The 20,584-nt window shown below is 40.4% G+C and overlaps 1 protein-coding gene across 3 annotated transcripts; it reads right to left on the bottom strand.

Moving 5' to 3' along the window:
* Nucleotides 1-4,725: 4,725 nt before the first annotated feature.
* On the bottom strand, nucleotides 4,726-19,274 carry MRPL15 (mitochondrial ribosomal protein L15). 3 transcript variants are annotated; one of them, XR_014226578.1, is made up of 6 exons: nucleotides 19,141-19,274; nucleotides 18,081-18,238; nucleotides 15,554-15,719; nucleotides 14,961-15,084; nucleotides 7,121-13,712; nucleotides 4,726-6,415 (listed from the first exon to the last, which is right to left on the bottom strand). XR_014226578.1 is itself a non-coding variant. In XM_082285194.1 (5 exons), the coding sequence occupies exons 1-5, from the start codon at nucleotides 19,237-19,239 to the stop codon at nucleotides 13,375-13,377; spliced, it is 885 nt and encodes a 294-aa protein (XP_082141320.1). In that variant the 5' UTR covers nucleotides 19,240-19,274; the 3' UTR covers nucleotides 4,726-13,374. The 3 variants fall into 3 exon arrangements, 1 of the variants encoding a protein (XP_082141320.1); XR_014226579.1 differs by having other exon boundaries at nucleotides 4,726-5,488; XM_082285194.1 differs by having other exon boundaries at nucleotides 4,726-13,712.
* Nucleotides 19,275-20,584: the final 1,310 nt, after the last annotated feature.

The following is a 20,584-nucleotide window of genomic DNA, read 5'->3' as shown; positions in this document are numbered from 1 at the left end:
TTCACTGGTGCTGGTGTTTGACCAACAAGCATATTTTGGTGGCTAGATCCCCTTGGGAGATGCCAGGAACTACCAGCCAGTCTCTCTTGAGCAGTGAAACCTGCTGACCCTGCTAGCCCCATGCACAGCTCAGTTAGTTCCCTTCTTGGTTCGCACCAAGTCACCCCGGCAGGGGCATTCTCCCAGTTCCAGAGCTGAAAAGAAGCTGGTTCCTCTCACAAAGAAGACTGTTAGCAATGAAAGAAAGATATTTTTTAGGCAATTTGAAATTAGTCTTCATTTGCAACATCAGTTTAAGCAAAACATTATTATTTATGGTTGTCTGAGTAATCAATAAAAGTAACCACCAAGTCTTGCATGGCATAAGTTAGGAAGAAGAATAAATGTGCCTTTCACAGAAATTTAGGAAATTATCCTGTTAAGGAGAATCTTCTAGGCTGATAGCAGCTACCAATTAGAACTTTTATTCTCTGTATTGATTTGTGCTTTATACCTATCTGACACCGACCAACAAAACATCTCCCTTGTTTAGAAGTGGCAAGTGGAAAAAAACCAACATAGCAGCAAAAGTGGAGGCAAAACTGGAACAAAGTAGCATGTAAAAAAATCAACTTACAGAGCTGAATTAGTGATAAATACACTTGTAAAATTTTTGAAAATTTTAGGCCTGTTGATATGAAAGCAGAAGGTTATAGCTCTAAATTTTCCAATCTTAAAGGGCTGTTAAGTTTGTATAAATCACAGCACAACTGAAAGTAGTTCTTACTACTGTTACAAGCAGTATTATGACTGCTGTGACTGTAAAAATACTTGGAGGAAAAATGTTTCTATTTTACTTTTGATGGGATATTTTGTGGATTTGAGTTCACCCTTTCCCTCTCCAGTCAGTACCTTTGTGTGTAGATCTTTCCAACAGCACCAAGGGCAGCAGATATGTGCTCTCAACCATGGCTTATGAGCAGCACCCCTACTAAAGCCTGGATTCTCCAGCTGAAGTCTGGGAGCCTGTGTTTGCTTTCTGGTGAGGTGGTGTCTCCTGAGAGGAAAAGAATTCACTTTTAAGCTCCAGTCTATGGGGGACATGTTAGCCTCCACTCCCAGCTTTCTGCTTGTCTTCATGAGGCTTGTGGGACCTTTCCCTAATGCTTGTCCTCCTCTATAAAGCAGAGCTGAAACGTTTCAAAAGCTTTCAAAAGAAATGTAGAGAGAGCCAAATGGATACACAGACAGGCAAGTGTATGCTGTTGCTCAACACATTTTTCCTTAGGAAATCAGACTAAAACAGAGAAAAAGTTGACTGTAGCATTCCCTGAACCCGATTAAGGGAATCAGCTTCTGACTGTGTGTGGATATCATAAGAAGCCATCATATTCTAGAAATGTCAGCTGACACTATTGTTAACTACCAAAGCATATTTCCCCTGCCTCCCAGGTGGGCCTGCAGCAGAGAGCTCTGCTATCTAGTGAAGAAGTGGCTATGCCAGCATGGCCAGCTCTTGCTCTATCTGTGCCTTCCAAACATTGTGAGCAATGGAATACTAGTTATCGACCTCCCAGAAATTCTATAGACTGACAGGCATCCAGGTCAAAGTTTTTACTTGAAAACTCTGTTAGATTATATCCAAGAATGATGTATTTTCAGCTACCAGGCTGAAGTTTGATGATATCAGTGGTTTATGTACACTGTGATTTCTACCAAAACAAAGAAGTAGCCAGAGAGTAACTTGCTGATTGGATTTTGATTATCAGTCAAGGGGCAACAAACTACAGTATTTTCATAGTAAATAAGGGACACATTTGTTTTCAGACTGGATGTGAAAAAATGCAAGATATGTAATCTAATCAAATGAGCAAATTGGTAATCAGAATAGAAACGTGCCATGAGTCAGGATGACCTGTGTCCTGTGGGATTCTCAGTCATTTCTCTCATTTTTCTCCATGTCGTAACAACTTTTTCTTTCATAACAGACCTTTGACCTACTTATTTTAGTGAGCATTTTATGTTCATGTTAATAATTTGAATAAATTGATCAGACATACAAAAAGAAATTCAGTCATTCTCCAATGACCACAAAAGTTCCATCATTATTTAACACTGTATAGTATACACTGTACAGTATAGCTTAATGCATGAACCTATACTTCACCATGATATCTTTATTTGGACTAGTTGATAAGATTTTATAGGAAAGTGGAACTAGGAATTTTCAAAAACTCCTGTTTCAAAAAGGAGTCAATAACACTATAGGCAGAAATTATCACAAACTGTTGACTTCTTCTGATAAAGAGTATTAGTGGACAGAGATACAAAACAGTTTTTCAGTGTAGAATTATGTATTTCCTGGTGGTTTTCTGAAAAAAAAAAAGAAAAAAAAAGCAACAAAAAACCCCTCAACAATAAACAATCTCAACACTGTAAATTCTTCTATCTAAGGTTTTATCAACTGGTATTCTTAGAACACAGCTGTGTAAAATACAAGGGAATGTGCAGTGGGGACACATCCTAAGTCACAAGAAGAAAAACTAAGATCAAATGGGTACATTGAGCTTTAACTTTCATTTAACTGTAACTTTGGCTGTAAATGAAATTAGGAAATGCCGTTGTACTTCATATTTGCAAGTGTATGATGAATTCAGTGAAATTATCAATAAAATACAGGCAAAATCCAAGTGAAGTGGTAGTCAAGCTTGTTATATAAAAGGGAAGTATTAGTAGCCTGACTCCTTGGATAGTCACAAGTATCACTAATGCTCTGGCAATTTTGAATACAATAAAATCAGAAGAGCCACAGAGTTACCTGCTTTACTTGTTGGCTCCTACATGACTGCAGGCAGAGTTCTGACGAAGGCCTGTGAGTCTGAAAGATCATTCTCTGCTTTAGTATGGTGGTCGTTGCTCTTATGAGCATGCAGAGCTAGGCCAGCGACTGTCCTGACAGGGTTTGATATTGCACAAAGAAAGGAAAGCCAATTTTTCTCCCCTTGCCATGTGGCAGCTGATAGTGGGGTGATAGCAGGAGAGTTCTGTCAGAGGAGAACTCTTCCAAAACCCTGTGTTAGGCCAGGAGGCAGGTCAACCCTTCAGTTCCCAATCCAGCCACAAAGCAGTTCAACTCAGAGATCCGGGGCAGGGGGACACAGGATACTCCCTATGCAGGTCACAGCACTGGAGAGAAGATGGGACCACCTGCCTGGGTCACAGTGCTGTCTGTGTCAACCATCTCCGGGCTGGTACACTGCTGGAGGAGTGTAGTCACCACATGGAACAGGTTTTGGGGGGAGTTTTGAGCACAGGGGATTGCTCTGAGTGGTTTTACTTGTGTCGTGGTTTAGCTCCAGCCAGCAGCCAAGCCCCACGCAGCCACTCTCTCACTGCCCCAACCAGTGGGACTGGGGAGAAAACTGGAAAGGTGGAAAAGGATGCATTAATAGGGAAAGTAAAGGCCATGCACACAGCAAAGCAAAACAAGGAATTAATTCACTGTTTCCCATGGGCAGGCAGGTGTTCAGCCATCTCCAGGACATCAGGGCCCCATCATTTGTAATGGTCACTTGGGAAGACAAACACCATCACCCAAAACATCTACCCTTCCTCCTTCTTCCCCCCACTTTACATACTGAACACCCCCAGCCTCCTCACCAGCGTGGCAGCACGAAAAGCAGAGAAGGCCTTGGTTCTGTGTAAGCCCTGCTCAGCAGCAACAAAAACATCTCTGTATTATCATCACTGTGTTCAGCACAAACCCAAAACACAGCCCCTCACCAGCCACTGGGAAGAAAATTAACTCTATCCCGACCAAAACCAGCACACCTTGGCTCTGCCTGCATGTGTTCCCACATCTGTGCTGCTGAAGCTGCACACCACGTGTTATTTTGGAGCAGGTATATGGACCTGGATCTACCCTTGGGCACCTGCTACTTGGGTATTCCTGCTACCAGTGCAAGAGCACAGGACTGACAAAGACTGAGGCTCTGGGTAGGTTTTCCAGAGGTCACATCTACCAGTACATAGAGATGGAACTCTAACAAATACCCTGCTTCTTTTGTGCTTACTTATTTGATACTAGAGAGCTTTATTTTTCCCCTTTGCTCTGAACAAAGGCAGGAATCCTACACTTGTGGTCTGAAATAATGAAAACAATTGGCTTAGCCTGACCAATTAACAAAACTTCCATTACATACAAAAAAAAAAAGAAAAAAAAAAAAGAAGGGTCATTATTGTATACAGAATTCCTTATAAACTCAAGGATCACCTTCAAGGTGTTCAGATCTTCAGAATCCCCAATATTTCTTTCAAAATGAATAATTTGAAGTCTATTACTTAGGCGTGGTCAAAGCCATGTTTACCTGTTCTAAGGCTCTTGTTCAGATTAATTAATTAATTAAAATTAAGTTTAAAAGTCAGCTTTTGTGGATTTAAAAAATAATTATTCAAAGTGATTATGCAAATGAGCTACCCTATCATCTTGTTTGCGAGAGACACCAAAAATGGCTGCAAGCACAAGTGAGAAAACACAACTTTTGCCTCGGGCAAACAGTACTGGGCGATGGTTTCGAGACATGGAATTGCAGCATCAGTTTTCAGAAAGGGAAAAAGAACTTCAGTGTATGTATGTGCTCGGGCAGTTTTGCTATTCTCACTCCTAGTATCACAGCACTTGGGAATATGCTATGCTTCTCTCCAGAGGCTCATCCTATCAACAATAGTTAGCAGATGAAAAATCAGTGGATTTTGGAACACAGACCTTTTATTTATTCATGAGCTAATTAGAAACATGCAACAGATACAGAATCAGAGCTATACATAAAGTTCTGAGTGAGATATAAAAGATTATTTGGAAGAAAAAAGCTTGCCTTTTCCGTTCAACAACACAGGGCTTGTGCAAGTTCCTAGTTATTTCATTCAGGAAGAATCAAAGTTTCCTTTCAGGCACAGAAAAACATTGAGCTCTGACTCTTTGTATAGTCAAACACAGTGCTAGTAGCAAACAGATATGTTGTATCAACTTTATTTCCAATACTTCATTTAGAAGACAAGAGACATTTCAAAAACAAAATATTCCTCCAATCCCAAGGACTGGTCCAGGGATGCTTTTTTAGGGCTTTGGTAGAGGGCTTTGTGTGAAACCCATTAGCATGGGGAACCACTGAGACCCTCTGCAGTCTATTTTTGGAGTCAACACAAGAGATTACTCCTTTGGTTCATGTTGGGGGGCTGTTTTCCTAAATTTACCTAGCTTTTGCTAAAGATCACAAGCAATTCTCATCAATATGTTATACCCTTGAAATGCTAATCTACATAACCAAAGAAAAGTCAGAAGCATTCTGGAAGACTCTTTTATCTAGGTTTTACTCTTCCTCTTTAATATGCAGTTTGCTAAGGCCCAGAACTCAGAACACTTCCAGCAGGATCTGCAATGATGATGGAACAGGTAGTGCTCTCCAGGTGGCAGCTTAATTGTAAGATGTCACCTCTGGTCAGCAGACATCTGTAGGAAGAATATTCTGCAACTCAGAGAATTTCCCACTACATTTGATTTTGGATTCTTCAATATAGAATAAACAAAAATGATACAAATACTGCAGTTGGCCATGATTTTATAAAGGAAAAGCCAAAAAGCATGATGTTCTGAACTTAGTGTTGATTGCAATCAGCCACCTCGGTCTGCTCAGCGCAGCTGGCATGAACAACTCCCAGGAGACTACACACAAAATCCTCTACAACATCAGCCGTGAACAAGCCTGCAAGGTAGCTGAACTCCATCTTCAGAAGAGAAAATAGAACTAGAAACAATGAAAACAAAGGCCAAAAACGATGATGAAATAAACTGACTATTCACTCTGAAGTTTAAACCTTCCAGACCTAGAAAAGAGTGAATCGTGACTGAACCAGAACACAGGGAATTCCCATAGGAATAAATGCGTCTGGTCACTAGGTGTCAGCCTTGCCTCTACCAGGAGGACACCGGACCTTCTCCCTGTCCCCACCAAGCAGATGCAACTCTCAGCTCTACAAACAGCCATAGCAGTCTCGTTAATTAGGGGAGAGGAGCAGATGGAGAAGGACGTTTGCGCGGGTTGCTTGTCTGCCTGGAAATATCATATTTGTTACCCTCAGGTTTGGGCGCTGGAAACAATGACAGATTTCTTTCATGCTGAGGAGATGTGACTGGATGTCAGCTGCAGAGACAGCCGAGAAATTATGCTCTCTAACAATGAAAATATCAGCAGGGTATAAGCAGTGAATGAGTAAGTGTTTTGCAAGCCTCACAGTATTTACTGTTTATCCTACAGCACCAGTTCTTGGAATAATGCCATCGTATGAAAATGCTGGCTCCCACTTCTTAAATTTGCTTCTAGTCTTGCTGGATACAGGAACAATGCTTGGAAACAAGATCCCTGCAGAGCTGAAAACTCTAAGGACAACAAGGAAAACCTAAAATGTATTCTTTAAATAATTTCTTGAATACTTACAGTTCATAACAGTATAGTCAGCAAAAACAAAAAGTAATTAAACATGCAGCAGAGTTTCAGTGGTGTTGAAGTATACACATATTGTTTCTGACTTTGGAATCTCTTCAGGCAGAGTTTCATACCTCGATTCTCATGTTCCCAAGTCTCCAAAATTATCTTTTCTTTTGCCCCAGCCAGCTATGGTACCACAGCTGTGTGTCAGTGCCCATGGTGGTCTGCTGCCATTGCAGTTTCCTAATATGCCGTACGCAAAGTCACTGAGCTCAGCCAAGAACAACCGGAATTGGGAAAACATGCAGTGGAATACATGCAGTTCTCAGAAGAGGCAGCAAAAATTACTTGAGAACTTTTTGCCTTCCATTCTCTTCTTAGGTTCTCTTAATGGACAGATAAGCTTTCCCACATCAAAGACAAAATCAGAGCACCCCAGTGCTTCAACCCCCTCAGAGACATACGAATGAATGCAGAAAACTGAGCCAGGTAGAATTTTACTACACAATCACATCCTCACTATGGTAATTCATTTCATGATCATCCCACAGCAAACACCAGTCTTTAACGATGAACTTGGAAGGGCTGGAGCCTTCCAAAAACAACAATAACAACAAAACCCAACAACAAAGTCACAATTAACCCAGACATTTTACCTAGAAGTCAGGATGGCAGCAGCGTCACATCAGCCAAGTCCAACATAAAAACAGTAGAATAATATTTTGTCTGGAACAATCTCAAGCCTCGTACATGGCCCATACTCAGACTGCCTGCTGTAATAAGTGCGATGGCCTTGCCAAGAAAAAAAAAAGAAGAAAAAATGAGAAAAGAAAAAGAGGGAATAAATGACTGTGCACAAAAGACAAACACATCAGCACCAAATCTGTGTTTTATGCAAACATCACAAGCTGTCAGAGTAGCTGTAGGGGTACCCTGTGAGACACACTGGATGCATCTTCTCAGACAGAAGTGAGACATCTGTGTTTAAGCATCTCAGTCACCTTCTCTAGCCATTACAAGCACCACTTGCTGAAGCAGACCCCTCAAGGGAGGCACCACCCTGCTCTCCATTTTTTATTTTGCAAATGGAGGCAAATTTAATTTCTGTGCTTTGCTTATAGAGTAAACATATACATTAGAACTAGCACAAACATCAGCACATATTACACAAGGGTCAAAGAAGGCAGGCCAGCAAATTTGAGTGGAAATATTAGTGCAGGGCTGGCAACTGGGAGTCATCCACCTCGAAAGTCAGAGGCTGCCAGGTGGGGATGTCACCAGTTTCTGTATCCTGGAGAAGCTGCTGTCTCCAATAGTTTTAAAATAACACTGATTACCAGCATCTCACCTCTTGTGGCACCAATATATCCTCTAGGTTGCTTTTTTCACTAAATGATTAAAAAAGAATGCTTATTTTCAAAGACAAATACAACCTAGTACATCAAGCCTCACAAGTTCCCAACGGTGAGCTTGTGATCCCGAGGAGAACTTCTGAAAACCGTCACTGAAAACAAAGAGTGGGATTCAGCTCCAGATGCTGAAGTTTTGGGTGCATACAAGAGTGCTGTGTTACAGCTCCTGTCAGTCAGTGGGGTCTGGAGTGTCACTGAATTGCTCAGATGTCTGCTCCAGGCTGAATGGCAATTCTCTAGGCTCTAGGTACTGACTCTATCGATCACATTACTACAAAGGCAGTGAAACTCCTATGAGAGGAGTTCAAAGTTTTGTCTACATGTGATCAGTAAAAATTTAGACTTGCATTAATTTTGAAATTAACACAATACCTCACTATATTAACTTTACAGGGAACTTGGATTCAATTTTTGAAGCACTGAACCACAGCTATATTCAAGTAAAAATGCATCTCTCTTGTCAGATACCAAGTGAATTTATTTTCTTAATTTAAGGTACTCCACACTGGGAGCAAACTACAACAGCATCACAAAAAACCCCTAGAGAACCAGTTTACTATAAATTTACACATCAGCTTACTTTTCATAGACTGCTCTATGTCCACAAACTTCTAGCTATCATTACCTACCCAAGGAATAATAAATGGCAGATTTTCAGGCTAAATATACATTAATCTATCATTACCTGCCCAAGGAATAATAAATGGCAGATTTTCTGGCTAAATAGGAATTCATCAGCCCGTATTTATAGACTAAAGCTCAGACAGGACAATCCTACCATGACACAGAATGAATCTTACAGAGGCTGGAGAAAAGTGCAAGGAGAGACAGATTTGGGCATTGGTGCATTGAATGTAAAATTTCCTATCCTTTCACATTGATATCTAGCATATGCAATTCTGATTTAAGTGCACAGGCACTCTTCTAGGAGTGTTCATTGACTGATAAACACCAAATCCAAGCCCATTGCTCAAAGGGCCCTCCAAGTTGCTTGGCATGTGGCTTGGAATCTACAAGGTTAACAAGTAAACAACATTGCTGTTGACATTTTTAACAACAAAAGCCAACACCAGTCCAGGAAACTCAAGCCAACCCCCCCCAACCCCCCCATATAAACAGATGCAGGAATGATCAACACTTTTCCTGCTCCAGAGGCACATAAAACAACCAGATTTTCAAACTCAGAGTGGGCCAGACAGGATGACACTGTGAGAATGATTGAGCCCTGTAGTTCCCACCACTACAACGGGAAAGGTGAGAAGAGACCTTGGGAAGATGCATGTGCATCAGAGGGGATATTAAGCACAGGAGAACAGAACAGAGCTGAGGGTGGTTTGCTTCCACTGAGAAACCATACTTCTTTAGACAATGCCATATATTTCAGCTACAAAAGACCAAGATGAGCCACCTGGGCAGGAGATAAAGGAGCTTAAAAAGTTCATAATTTTGCTCTAATGGGCAAGAATCCTGTCACACTTGGACCTCTCTTTTCATAGACTAAACCAGAACATTAATTGTGAGTTATATAAAACTATTCCTGTCTGATCACCTTTTCAGAAAATTTTAAAACACAAAGCCGCATATAGAATATTAAACTGGACATTTTGGATATACAGAATATCTTTCTTATTTTAGATATATGTAAATATAACACTTAAATATTTAAAATATGGGACTTGTGCAACAATTTCAAATTACTTACAGAACTTGGGAGTGTTAAACAGTGCAAATTTAGTTTTGCATTAGCATTTAAGGTTTTAATATAGAAAATAAAATAGAAATAATGGTAGAAAATAATAAAATAGCAATGGGAAGCTATCTTCGTAATTGATCACTTTTATATGACTTCCTGGAGGACTAACATCAATTATACTTCTATGTCAAAACAATGCTGGCACAGTGCCAGAGAAGATTCAGATTAGGGCCAGTGATTCATTAATTTATCCATTTTTGGAAATCAGTGGATTGTACAGTCAACTTTAGACTGTTAAACACAAATTCCATATGAACTATAATGAAGCCAGGTTATCACTGTCATACATATGAGCAAAAGGGAATTTTAATTCACTGCATTTTGAGTCTGCAGCCAGCTACCTGTAAGTATAGCATGGACTGGCTGCAGTCAGTAGAGTCTGTTCCTAAGAAATAGGTGATTTCTAATTATCACAGTATGAAACAACAAAGTATGTACTTGTTTACAGGCCTTTATATTGATTGCAGTCTCACATCTGTAATCAGTTTTATCAAGTAATCATTCAGAAGTATGATGTTGCTGATAAAAATGGACATGGCTTTCAGTATTTTGTGACACAAATGTAAGTTCCTTTTCCTCAGCTACCTGATAATGCTTTTCCAGCTACAGCAGATTGGGTGCTTCTTGCTGTGTCACACATTGTTGCACATGAAAAACCTGTATCAAAACAGGATATCCAAGGCAATCCTTTATCTTATGAACATGAAAACATCATCCATATACCTAAGAAAGGAGAATGGCCTTAGATGCCAGCACAGACTTAGTCTTGCACCAGGAAGTCTGACATATAAACAACAGTCCTTTGGGACATTGTTTATTATGGGTTTATTAGAAACCTTGTCAATAACTTACTGGTGCTTTTGATAATTCTGTATTTGGTTGCTAGGAGACTTGTGTTCCTGAGGAGATAAAGTGAACAGGAAATCCTCTATAGCCTTGTGACTTTTCGCACTAGTAAATAAAAATTCAAACAACTGATATAAAATACTGGCTACTGTTAACAGAAGTGAGAAAAAAAGACAAGCATTGCATATTTTAAATAAAGGAATGCATAGCCCTTTTTTGCCCTCTCCAATTATAAGATGATAAAAGATCACCTTTATAAAGTAGAATGACCGGATTTTGTGGAACGTGGCTGTTTTGGCTCCAAGGTATTTGTACCGTTGTAGTATCAGAGCCAGGATACAGCTGCCTTGTGACTAAGACATCGTTCACTGAATAAGTGCTATCCAATCCCTCGACGTCACCAGACATCTGTTTCCTGTTTTCATTCTTTCTTTCACTGTTATCATTTTATCCAAGTTACCCTTTCACCTGAAAACCATTTAGAAACCTACAGAAACCAGCGCGTGCACGCGTGTGTGTATCAAAGAAGTTGATTTAGAAAAAAAATTGCTGAGAGCAATTTGTTCATTTTAATACAAAGAGCAGAAATGGAAACAAACTTGCCTTCCCCCGTCTTCTCCTCCCCAAAATACACAATGATACATAAACACTTTTGTCTTCTGGTCTTCACTAATATGACTAACTTCCTTCTTCACTTCCAGTTAAGTAGCTTTCCTGTTGAGTACCACCACCTCCACAAAATACAATTGTGAATTGATTCATAAAAACAGAAACATTATGGCACAAATAAGGGAAGGCAATAAATACTCTTCCCCCTCTCCAACTCCTTCCCAAATGGAGGCAGTAGTAATATTGTTATTGTAAAGTCATTGTAATAACAAAAACTTGAAAAAAAAAGAAAAAGAAAAAAGTATTGCTTGTCATTTAAGGTTCCAAACCAACAATCATCAGGATGCAGAACAGGATACATCTAAAGTGAGAAAGTTATTTACTTCACATTCAAGTTAACACCAACTGTACTTTTTTTGGCACACAGCATTACTCTTAACGTGCCAAAAAAGTGTTGGGCACCTTATAAAATATGAATGTTAATGCCACTAAAACAAAATTCCTGCTATTCATAGTCCAATTTTATATTGCTGTTGTTTTGCTATATTTCACCTATACTTAAACCCCAAGCTGGGAGAATGACCATTACTGATAGCATTTAACACACATTAACAAGGAACAATAGAAGGTGAAGAGTAAATTGTCAAAATTTAATGACTTTCTATTCTTAATCTCTTGATTTCAGATTATTTAATCAGAGTGAGAAAACTTGTTTTATTTTTTTCTGTGATTACAGATGCTCATGTTAATTGATAAGGCAGGTTGTTGAGCAAAGGAAAAATCAGGGTTGGTTGACAAACATCAACGAAAATTCATCTGCTGCTTTTTATTATCTGAAAGAAAAGTAAGATTTTTCTTAAATCCTCCCCCATTGAGGTATACCAGCAAAATACAGATGTCATACGGGAGAAAGAGGAGTCCAGCACACAGAGGATGGTTTGGCAGCTACAGCAAACTCTAAGCAGCATTTCCAAAGGCACATGAAAATTGGAAAACAAGATGACTTCTCGTGTTCTGGTCACCTGGACTGCTTCCTGCATTCTTATAATCAAATTATGACTATTTTAAAACCAAATTCAGCTTCAATTAAACCATGAAATTATGAAGCAGCTCATTAACTTCTGAGCAGCCAGAGCACGTTCTGATACATTATCTTGGTCTCCCCCCTCATCCTTCTTTAGTGTCTGGTTCATTGTCCCAAATGTCCAATCCTAAGCTTCCACACAAAACCTAGAATACTCTTGAATACTAATAACGCAGCACTCTGGAGAGAGTGACAAAAGAAACCTTTGTTGGAAAATATTTTTCAAGACTTAATCAAGTTGGTGTGATTAAAATGCTGTTTCCTATAAACACAATTTGTTCATAACTTTTCACAACATTTAAATTCATTTGTCCACTGTCACACATGCAACCTCTGATCAAGCTGAAAACTGAATCTTAACTGTGTACTTCACCCATCACATCCCCATCCGTCATAATCTGTCCTTCATTGACTCTGGATCCTGCTATGCAATTTTATTAATGAGATTACATTTGTGTCAGGACAAGTTTTAAATTATGTTTGAATAATAGAAGTCATTGAATTAAGACAGCTATCTTCCCCCCCCCCTCCAAATTTACATAGAAAGTTATTTTAAACTGCACACCCTGTCTTTCTCAATTGCATATGAAGAAGTAAGATAAAAAATCAAGACCTCTCAGGCTCTGGTGCTATTAATGGCAATGGAAAAACCCAAGACATGGCTATGGAATTTGAGAAGTTAATGAAATCTTTTGTACTTTGTAATTTTTGGTTATTTTTATTTTTCCCCAACCAAAAATACCTCTTACAGCTATTCAATATACATTTGCTAGAACTTATAATTTTATGCAATATGACTCTAAAACTAATTTTAGTTTTGTACAGTCATGTTTCTGATTTTAAATTGGGGGGGGGGAATATAAACTAATTATTAGGTCAAATAACTCTTTGGAATTATCCTCTAAAAATAAATGCAACACCAAAACCTTTTGTCTGAAACAATAACTGGCAAACCATTGGAAGAGAAAGTGCCCAGACGCACACTTTATGTCAGACTCCACATAGTTTTCAAATGTTAAGACTTTTGATACACTCTATTATGACAATAAAAAAGTTGAGAGCTACACCAGAAGATTACATGAAGAAAAATTTATGTTTTGTCTAATATAATAGGAGTCTTTAAAACAAACAAACCCACACCACTTCTATCCATTATTTCATACCCAGGTGTTTCCTGTACACCTGCAGTTGTCTCCAGTCCTGAATTCATGAGCTATAGTATTTCAACAGACTCTCATCAGTTGGTTTTAGAATTTTCTTGTCTGCCAGGTTTACAATCCATCCTGGAGCAAGACCAAAAAATATCTGTCTGGGATCCTTGCGTGCACTCAACATCTTAAAGAGCTCATCTTTAGTTATGTCTGGTAAAACATAGCCATATTTCTTGGCAAGTTCCAGCCTGGCTTCTGCAACCTTAGAAGGATCTGCCAGGTACCCCCGATTCCTGGGATCTGTGTAGTACCGGACGAGGTCTTCAGGTGGGAGCATTCGCTTTGGGATAGGTTTGCCACGCAGGAAAAATACTACTGGCTTGCATAAAATTTCTGTGGGCAAACATGAGAGAAAATTAGTGACTGTACCTCATAATACAGATTTAAAAATATTAAATGACACCTTCTTATTTTCTACTAAATTAAGTACTACATTCATATCAAAAAGTACCAAGCAAAAAAATCAAATCTCAAGAATATCCTTGTTCAGAATGAGATAGTGGTTTGCAAGTTTCACTTAACCAAACAAACAACTCTGCTTTAACTGGTATTTACAGCATCAGTCTAGAGGAGTTGATACTTGTAATACATTTAGAACACCTGCTTGGTAAAGATAACCATAACTAAGCTAGATGCTGCCATTTATTTAAAGGTCTATTTCCAAGTTTGAAGCAAAGCACTTGCATGCCTATTTACACAGTGTACCAACAAATGCCAAATTTAGTGTTTCTATAAGTATTTTAAATGAAGTATCAATGGCATATGTACCTACTTAGTCCTTTGTGGGACTATCATCTCTTCCTCAAATTTTACTGATTTTGGCAAATTAAATTCCAGAATCTTTAAACTTTATTATTTTTATTATTTTCTGGAATGAAAAAAATCCCTTGTATCACTCCAGGGTAGCATATTTTGCACACTAAAAACATCTATTCCTCTTCTTCTCAGCCTCATTCACACATGAAAGCTGCATTATTGTCAATAAAAACTGCATGAATGAATGCTAGGCAGGATGCAGCCTCAAGCAAAGCAAAGCCTCATTCTTCAGTGAAAGTTCTGAAAACAATAGCCATTTTAACTGGAATGATTCTGAGCTTCTGTAACTTACTTCCTCACTTTAAGTGGAAAAGCATTTTAAATTAAAAATATAAACACCCACAGTATTTTTTAAATCTATTTTTTCCTGAGTTTTCTTAGTGCTATTAAACTTGGGAAACAGAAGACAAAAATTCAGCTAAACACTATTTTTAGGTCCTCTATTTACAAAGCTATTCAGATTTCCTTAACTGGTTGATTGGTATACAACTACTAATGCTGGAAGGACTAAACAGGTGAATGGTTGAAAAAAGCCAAAACTGAGGATGCATTATCATTCATCATTGGGGGCTGGAATAAGATGATCCTTAAGGTCCCTCCCAACCCAAAGTATACTATGATTCTGTAAATATACACGTAATTGGTTTTGAAGCTTTTATAAGTTGATGACTTTCTACAAAGAAATGTGTTTGAAACTTTGATTTGGATCATTTAATTTTGGCACGTTAAAAAAAAGAAAAGGCAGAAATCAAAAGAAGTTCTTACCCAAGCTCCTTGGGTCATAGAATGACGTTGTTACTACGCCTCCATTTTTTTCTATGGCTGCAATTGCTAATTCAGATGCCCTCTGCACTTCAATATTTACTTTTGCTGCAAAAATATCAGCACCCTGTAAATTTCAACACATATTACAATAACATTAAAGTGAGTTTTTTAAGATATACATTTATTCTTCTCTGAAAACTTGTAAGGAACATTAAATCTTGCAAAATAATATAAATTGTCTGTTCCCTGCACCAAGATAGGTAACCAAATTGCCTTCAGTCACTTGGGTTGAATTAAAAAAACCTTTCTATTTCCAAAATATTCATACATTTCTTTCACTACATTTTAGCTTTCTGTTGTAAAATACTTCTTCAGCCTTTTGTTATGTGCTCCTTAACTCTCATTTTTGCAGCCCCTCAGGTATGAAAACATCCTCCTGAGTTGTTTCTTTTTTTGCTGACACACAGTGCCCTCTAGTGGATTTATGATCCACAAAAATTCCACAGCAAACTGATCTGGAGAATCAAAGATGCTTCCAAACTGTGGGAATGACAATCTGAAAGCCTGAAGTACTAAGTGTGCTGTCTGCATACCTCCTCCACCAGCTGGACACCGTAATCCCTCTTGAGAGGCTGCACTGTCACACCTCTGGCGTTAATGAGCTGAGTTAAGTCAATCGGCTGTGTGGGGTCAACTCTGCCCAAATCAATCAGATACTGCAGCCTCTGAAGACTCAGAGGTTGGTACTGACGTCTGAAGCTGGGGAGAGAAAGACAAAAACCAAACAACTCAAACAAAACAATGAGAAATGTACAAAATCGAAGCTTCAATAGCAACTGGTCAACTGAGATATTCTGGTTTTTACCTACTCCTAAACTAAAAAAATACTAAGACACTACAGTGTCAGCATTTCTTGGCAAACCAACAAGATTGTAAATAACTACCACCTTCAAAGTGAAGCCAGCTTGGGGGCTTCACTGATAGACAGTCAAAAAACCAAACATCTCCTCCCATACAAACTTAGTCAAAGACTATCAGACAAACTCTGTACTTGCTCCTGCACAGCTTACATCCAACAACATTTTCTGATCCACTACCACTGTACCTGACCTCTCAGAAGTATTGAAAGGAATCTCCCTCAAAACACCATCAAGGAAGAGAAATATTGGGACAATATGCATTAACCCACATCCCCAAAGGGAGTTGAATCTCTTGTCAACAGCCATTGGCTTCAGCAGAACCTACTTTTGTGTTTCCTGAAGTTCTAACTTTACTGTACAAACCAATCCTTAGCACAGTTTTCTAATACCAGAGACTATTCCTGTCTATGCACACCATCAATGCTGATGCTCAAAACTTTCTCCTACAATCCATTTGATGGCTGCTATCAGAAGTCTCTGAGCAGCAACTGAAAAATTGGGAAGCAGCTGATCGCTGTTATTGGCAAGCCACTTACAGAATTTGTGCTGTCAGATAGTTCCCTACAGAGAAAAAGTTCAAGAAGTGGAGGCAGGAGGAGGAGTGAGGTGAAGGTAAACAGGCAGAGACATTGCTTGGTGTGCTCCCCCCTGCCCCAACAGCGTCACTCGAGGGCACTTACAGTGGTCACCACAGAAACATTTACAGTAGCCTGACACTTAAACTACACTGACATTGAAACTACAGAGCACTTTTTTTGTTTTCATATGCTGTCAGACGTTGTCAAAAACAGCAAGATCCTAATAATTTCTTGTCGCTGCAGGAGGCTGGATTTTTTTCTGTTGGATATTTATGAACTTGTGACCACTATTAACATAAGATGCTGAGTGTCTGCATTCTAGAGCATTTCCTTTGCAGGACTGTGGATCTACACTGCTTTCAGATATTGAAACTGCTTCTTGTTTACTCTTATAATAATTTAAGCAATCAAGAGGAAATAACAGTACCTGAAAATAGAATTTGAGTCACATTTCCAAACTATTAAGATTCAGAGAAAACTCTGTAACAACTGGGACAGGTCTGTAAGTCTACCACATGCATAAAGAATGGAAATATAAAAGTGCTCAGCTATTGAGGCAGTGGTATCAGGAAATGGAACATGAAATCAAGTCTAACAATTCACAAATACACATTAGTATTTTCATCCTTGAACTGTCTGCTCGGTGTACGTTTTTGTTACTACTGCCTGTAGCAGCATTGTATGGACACAGAAGCTTTCAAGACTACATCTAAAAGCAACAAAACGGTTACTGACCCACCTAACACAAATGCTATCTGATGAAACAAGCCCAGCTTTAAAAAAACCCCAAACAAATAAAAAAAATTTAATCCAAATTTTTAAATTATCAATATAAGTGAAGGAAATTTGGAAAATGCTGACATACATCTCTCCAGGTGAGAACAGTGACTGGAGAAAAGACATGTTAGAAGAATAACCTTAAACATTAGAAAGGTGGGATAAAGACATGGCACAAACCAGTGCAATGTGCAAAAAGGACAAAAGTATTAAACAAGGCAGAATGCCCAAGGAGAACAATGGTGAAAGATGACTAAATGATCATCCAGCAGATTTGGTACAAAAGAGCTTGTTAGGATCCTAGGTGGAACAGGTGGGGCACAGATAGACAAAGACCACAGTGTCAGAGTGCTGAAAAGGTACAACCATGAAGAGAAGCAGAATTGTTTGGATGGCATTAGATCAGAGCTTCTGGTGAATAAAGTGAGGAGAAACAACAAAGCAAGGCTTTGGATTACACCTCCATGCCTAACATCCTCACTCCTGTCACTGGGACTGTTCCCACTCAGTTCACTGGGTTATGAGGGAAAGAGAAAAACAAGCAGGAATGAAGGAATAGTTTCAGAGGAGAAATTCACTCAGCTGGAAGAGGAGGGTAGCCTGCTACACATGAAGGATTATGAAGAGAGTAAATAAGCAGATGTGCAAAACAGGAAATAATTAAAAGAATGATCTCACAAGAAATGGGAGATTCTTCTGGTAAAGTAGCTAACAACCTGAGAGAAATTTGGGACGCCAAACTTTTTTCAGTTAGGCCTATTGTGGCATATTAGATTCTTGCTTCAGGAGAAGGATCAAGAAAAGCAGACAATTATTAATTTCCAAGTAAACGTGAAGAAACTTACCTACGTCCCTCATTAAATCCGTATTTTGGTATGGCCAGGTAAAATGGAGTTTGACCACCCTCAAAGCCTAATCGGGGGCGATTCCCTCTTTGTCTTTCTCCTTTGTGACCTCGGCCACACTTCCTACCTCCGTATCTTCCACGGCCACGTCTTCTTTCCTTCAAAACAAGCAACGATACATTTAGGTGACTACTTCAGAGACAAGCATCTATAAAACATTAGATTTTTGAGATATAAGCAATTGAGTGAAATGCTGATTCTTGAGGAAAAAATTACGTTATAGATCTTTTCTAGGTGGAAAAACAGAAAAGCAGTTAATGGTTTTTGCAGAGCACAGCTTTAGGCTGGCACCACAAATAGTATGGGGACAAGTCAGCTTCCTTTGGTGGCAGGGACGGTCGTGCCTAACACAAAGCTGCACTTGAATTCTATACTATTTAGTAGCTCTAGGGAGTCTTGAGCACTTTTAGGAGAGTGCTGCTTGCTGTTCCCTTCTCTGTTCCTACGGTTTCAGCCTTTGAACCTCATCCCCCTGTTCAACATTCCCCACTAATCCCCCCAGGGTTTCTCCCGGGTTTCTTGTCTTAATTTCTCTACCACTTTATAAGGAGACAGGTAACAGTTTTGTTTCCAAGAGACAGTAAAAAGAATGCTAGCTGGCATCACATGCCTATTCTTTGTAAGCCTTCTGACCTTCCCTTTCCAAACATACTACTCCATCCCATTAACATGTGGAATGAAAAGCCTTTTACTGTTCCCCTCCAGCCCCACCAATGGCCCTGAGGTTCAGCCAGCACCACTCATCAGCCAGTTCTCTGTGGGGATGGCCACACACATCAGCAACAAAGCACGCAAAGGGCAAGCACGGGGCCAACACACACAGCAGTGCCATCCACTCCTTTGCCTTTCCACGCCTATTCTGGCCAGGTCGCTCTCCTGGTCCTGCCAGGGTGATGTCCTTCCGATAGCCCTGGGGGCGAACCACACCGGGACCGGGCTCGCCGGCTGCCTAGAGACAGTTCTGCCACCAGGGCCCCCCCGGCAGGCTGCAGGCACTCACCCGCTTTTTGGAGCCGGGGTTGGGCCTTAGGTTGGCCAGGCTGACCCTGGGCAGCGAGCGCAGCAGCTCCAGGGCCCGGTTCCCGCCGCTCCCGCTCATGGCCGCTCACGCTCAAGGGCGCCCGCGCCCGGCCACGGCGCTTTACGGCAGCACCGTAAACCGCACCTCCCGCGCCTTCCCAGCAGTGTCGCGCAGCCACCGGCGGGGCGGGCCCGATCTTTTAATGGTGCCGAAGCTCGGAATTCCAGTGGTTGAGCAAAGGGCGCTCGCTACGCTTCGTTTTCCAGCACCTGCTGTTTTATTACAGAGAACTCAGCCAAGTGTTTCAAAGCCGAGTCCTTAAAACCATCAGGCTGCATCTAAACCCGAGTGGCCGGTGCTGCAGCCCGTGCCGGTACTGGAAATACCCATTACGGTCGGAGGCTGTCGAGGCCTAACCCCAGACAGCAACCAAGCTTCACACAGGCTCGCTCCCCCACCAGTGGGACCGCGGAGAGAGCTGGAAGGATAAACAGCACAAAACTCGTGGCTTGAGATAAAGACAGATTAATAGGGAAAGCAAAAGCTGTGCATGCAAGCAAAGCAAAACAAGGAATTAATTCACTTCTTCCCATGGGCAGGCAGGTGTGCAGCCATCTCCAGTAGAGCAGGGCCTCATCATGTGTAATGGTTATTTGGGAAAACAAACGCCATCACTCCAAGTGTGCCTCCTTCCTCCTTCTTCTCCCCACTTTACATACTGAACATGATGCCATCTGGTCTGGAATATCCCTTTGGTCAGCTGGGGTCACCTGTCCTGGCTCTGTCTCCTCCCACCCTCCCATGCACCCCCAGCCTCCTCACCAGCGTGGCAGCACGAAAAGCAGAGAAGGCCTTGGCTGTGTGTGAGCCCTGCTCAGCAACAACGAAAACATCTCTGTATTATCATCACTGTGTTCAGCACAAACCCAAAACACAGCCCCTCACCAGCCACGGGGAAGAAAATCACCACAGCCAAGACCAAGACAGAGGCTTTCTTAGTACTGCTGCAGTACTTGATCACGTGTTATTTCAGTCTTTTAAATTTAAACGTGTACCTACTGGAAAACCATACAGCAGTTTCCATCAGTGTAGTGGTCTGGTGGGAAGGGTGTGCAGAGTGCAGACTTAAGTGCAGTGAAGAACTGAATTGTAGATGCTGCCATTGTGGAGTTACAGAGCAGAAAGGCCAGTTCCCATTGTGAAAGCTGATACTCCTTGGTGTAATACCCTGCTTTCCATCCAGAAACTTCTGTTTGACAGTACCTTCTTCCATGTTGAATGTCAGCTTCAGACTGGAGAAGAGATCAGGCAGCAACTCTGCCAGCCCTGAGAGTAAATGGGGGTAAAATGGAAATATGAAAATCATGCTGCAGAAATCTGTGCGTTCCAGTATGAAATCTCTATAGCTTCTTACTCTCTTAAA

This window comes from Coloeus monedula, assembly GCF_965178545.1.
Source record: "Coloeus monedula genome assembly, chromosome: 1".
NCBI classification, from domain to species: domain Eukaryota; kingdom Metazoa; phylum Chordata; class Aves; order Passeriformes; family Corvidae; genus Coloeus; species Coloeus monedula.
Note: the sequence above shows the minus strand (reverse complement) of the source record. Positions and strands in the feature narration are given on the sequence as shown.